Consider the following 3584-nt stretch of genomic DNA (forward strand, 5'->3'; position numbering starts at 1 on the left):
GGTAAACTGTGAGCGATCACAGCAGCATCTCATCCTGACTAACAGCTTTTAGATGCAGGGAGAGCGTCGTGGTTCAGAGGTGGTTCAGCAGATGATGAAGGCCTTTCTGTTGCATTGTGTAGTGCTGTGGATGCCATGATGGTTGACTGGGTCTGGTTCTACTGAACTCAGAAACACTTCTGAGGTATTTACACCTGAAGCCTCATTTAATGTGAGTCAGAAACAAACGGCTCACCTGTGATTAATGGATGTTTCCCTGCATTTATATTTCCACACAGTTTATTTCTTACAGCAGGAAAACTGAACAGAATGTATGTAAGAGGTTAGAGTGAGGATGACGTCACTTAATACAGAAAATACATGTTTTTCTGTGTTGATGATGAAGGACTTCTTTAGCTCTGTAAACAGCTACACTTGAGAGGACAGAGGTGATTTCATGGATCAATAACAATGTGTTTATCAGCTTTCATCATCGCAGTGCAGACATGACGTCAGATCTATCAAAGTGAAGGCCGTCTCTCTGATGACGTCACAGAGCAGAGTCGTTCTGTCCAATAAAGGATCTCAGATCAGCTGCTGCCATCTTGTGGCCACAGTTGGTTACTGTCTCTGAAAGTTGTCTCATGTTTCCTGTTGTCCTGTTAACAAAGGCTGGAGCTCATCATGCTGAGAGGGGAGCAGCATTTTTTGGCTCTTCACACATGTTCATTATATTCTGATGATCCTGGATGGAGACAAACTACAGATAAGTGTGTTCAGCCCAACTAGTTTATCTCATTACAGCAGTTTGATGTTTCCCTTTGAATCCCCCTGAAGATACTGACAGTGAAGCACGTACATAATACTGCAGCCTTTCAACTCTGAGCTTATTTAGTTCTATTAATACACTGAAATCTCATTTGTGTCATGAAGAAAGTCTTTAATCAAACAGAATCCAAATATCAGAAACATTTCATATATGGAGTTAAACATGAATCATTGTTTCAACAATATATTTATTGTTGTCATAAACAGACAAGAAGACAACAACAAACTGCTCCTCCCATTCAACACATGTCAGTCCATATCCCAGCAAACTAAATCATCTCCATTTACACATCAAATAGAAACATGAATCACTTGTAATGATTAGAAACTTGATAGAATTTCAAATCTAGTTTGGGGAGTCATTCAGTGAGAAACAGTGAAATGATTTTCCATGTGAAAAGGTGGACAGCAGAAACAGAAAGAAACAGTGAGAACTAAAAGAGAAACAAAGAGCTTTGGAACAACGAGGCAGCAGGAGGACAGCTGCAGTTTAACAGCTTCAATTCACTGACAGGAAACAACATTAGAAACATCATCATCCTCAACTCATCTGCTCCACTGACACTGACACCTTCAATGGCAACACCTTCACTTTACCAGAAATAGTGCTAATGTATGGAAACATCCTGTGAGTGAAAGTGTGTGTGAAGGTGTGTATGTGTGTGTTAGTATCAGGATCAGAGAACGACAGCTTTCCTCTGTTCCAGTCCAGATTCACTCTGATCCTCTCGAGCTTCTTCTGGACTGAGAGAGCAGTGTGAGGAGGTGATTGTGAGAGTCTGTAGTATTTATTATCAAACAACCCTATTCTCCATATTTCAGACAGTATGCTTCCCTTCCTCTGCACAGACTCTGCCAACACACCCAGTAACCACCCTTTACTGTCTCCAACATCAACATCCCAGCTGTGAGTCCCTGAGTTAAAACCCTCAGAGCCCAGGACAGAATAGAAACGATCAAACCTCTCTGGAATATCAGGAAGCTGCTGCCTCTCTCCTCCTCCATATCTCACACTGGTCAGATCTTCAGACAGGATGAGGTGTGGATGAGCAGTGTTTGGGTCCAGAATGAGAGGAGTGTAGGAGACCATGTCCTTCATGTTGTTCCAGATGTTGAAGGTCAGGTTGCCCAGGTGTTTGGCCTGGTCTATCAGAGCCCCTGAGGGCAGCTGTGGATCATCCAGCAGGGGGCAGCGCTGGACTCTTTCCACTGCAGCCTTGTAGTTGTGCAGGAATGAGACGTCTTCAGCTCTCAGCTCCTCCTCTGTGGCTCTGACTGTGTCTGAAAGAGCTGCTATCTCTCTGCTCAGAGCCTCCATCTTCTCCTTCATCATCCCACTCTTCTGCTCCTCTTCCTCCCTCAGTGCAGCCAGCCTGGCCTCCTCTTCCTCTGCTAGAAACTGGTGAAGCTTCTTAAACTGCTCCTTAATCTGCCTCTCTGTGTGTCGGGCCTGGACCTTAATGTGTTCTGCTGTTTGTCCAAACTTCACTTGAACTTCTTCACAAACCTTTAACTTCTTCTTTAAGGGCTCCAGAGTTTCCTGAAGTTCCTTCTTGTGTTGTTGTGCAGCTTCATCGATGGGTCTGAATCTGTGTTTGGTGTGTTTTTCTGAGTCTCTGCAGACGACACACACTGGCTGCTGATGGTCCAGACAGAAGAGTTTGAGTTTCTCAGAGTGCAGACTGCAGAGAGCCTCTGAAGCTCTCTGATCTCTCTCCTGTAAGAACGACTCACACAGGTTCTTTAAAGCTCGGTTTAAAGGTGGATTCTTTTTTGAAGATATTTCTTTACAAACTGGACACTCACGTTCCCTTTTTTTTCTCCACCATCTCTTCAGACAGTCTTTACAGAAGCTGTGGCTACATGACAGAAGAACAGGATCTCTGAAGACCTCCTGACAGACCGGACAGCAGAGATCCTCCTCTGATCTGGAAGCCATTGAGTCTGTGAGTGAAGCTGAAAACAGCAGACAGGAAGTACAGTCAGTCCTGGCTCCCCTCCCTCCTCTACGACCTTCACTGAAACTTTCTTTGAGTTGTGTTTTTGCTCAAACTCACATTCAGTGTGTGGAGCGTCAGCAGCTTGAAGCAGCAGTGTTGGAGTTTTCCACTTTTCTCTCCTGTAGCTGGACTCACTCAGAGGAAGCTGCTAGTTTGGTCTGAACTCAGTCTGATGGTCTGTGCTCTTCTCTTAGGAAGAGGAACAGCCCGTTTCCTGGTTGCTTTGAGCTGAGTCATGTGAGGTGCGGTCCTGTAACATGGGTGTGTTTCACATCTGGCAGCAGCCGTAAAACAAGTCACAACAAGAGAAAAATCCAAGATGAATTGTAAAAACTATATGGTGGAAGATTAGAAAATCACCTGACATTAACACAATAGTTTAAAGTATAATGACTCAAAAACATTCCTCAACAATCTGTTAACTTCTTAAGCCCCAAGGGTGTTTCTGAGCTTTCTGCTTGAAAATGCAATGCCCAAATTTAATTGATTATTTCTCTGCAATTGTCCTTACAATCTTGGTATCAAAATAAAGCTAACACTTGTGAAATTTCATCAGAGGTGTAAATATTGAAGCAGATATTACTGTGTCAAAGTTACTGAGATTGGAAAACAGAAATATATATATATATATATGTATATATATATATACATATATATATAGGGCAGGGCAGACCATAGCGACCTCCCTGAACAGGGTCCAGTAACCATCACAGTGGCAGACATCCAAGAAAGGGTCTCCAGTATGAAGAGTTGGACAGCACCAGGGCCCGACATGGT

General features: G+C 43.4%; 1 protein-coding gene across 2 annotated transcripts; it reads right to left on the reverse strand.

The window, feature by feature from the left end:
* Positions 1-1252: 1252 nt before the first annotated feature.
* On the reverse strand, positions 1253-3021 carry LOC109196818 (nuclear factor 7, ovary-like). Of its 2 annotated transcripts, none has more exons than XM_025906193.1 (2): positions 2865-3021; positions 1253-2751 (listed from the first exon to the last, which is right to left on the reverse strand). In XM_025906193.1, the coding sequence occupies exon 2, from the start codon at positions 2744-2746 to the stop codon at positions 1349-1351; it is 1398 nt and encodes a 465-aa protein (XP_025761978.1). In that variant the 5' UTR covers positions 2747-2751; positions 2865-3021; the 3' UTR covers positions 1253-1348. The 2 variants fall into 2 exon arrangements, with proteins under 2 accessions (XP_025761978.1, XP_025761977.1); XM_025906192.1 differs by having other exon boundaries at positions 1253-2763; positions 2865-3019.
* Between the last annotated feature and the right edge of the window lie 563 nt (positions 3022-3584).

This window comes from Oreochromis niloticus, linkage group LG3 (assembly GCF_001858045.2).
Source record: "Oreochromis niloticus isolate F11D_XX linkage group LG3, O_niloticus_UMD_NMBU, whole genome shotgun sequence".
Lineage (NCBI taxonomy): Eukaryota > Metazoa > Chordata > Actinopteri > Cichliformes > Cichlidae > Oreochromis > Oreochromis niloticus.

Bases quoted from the DNA above. Each gene is read 5' to 3' on its own strand.
- LOC109196818 (XM_025906193.1), bottom strand. From the start codon at position 2,746: ATGGCTTCCAGATCAGAGGAGGATCTCTGCTGTCCGGTCTGTCAGGAG.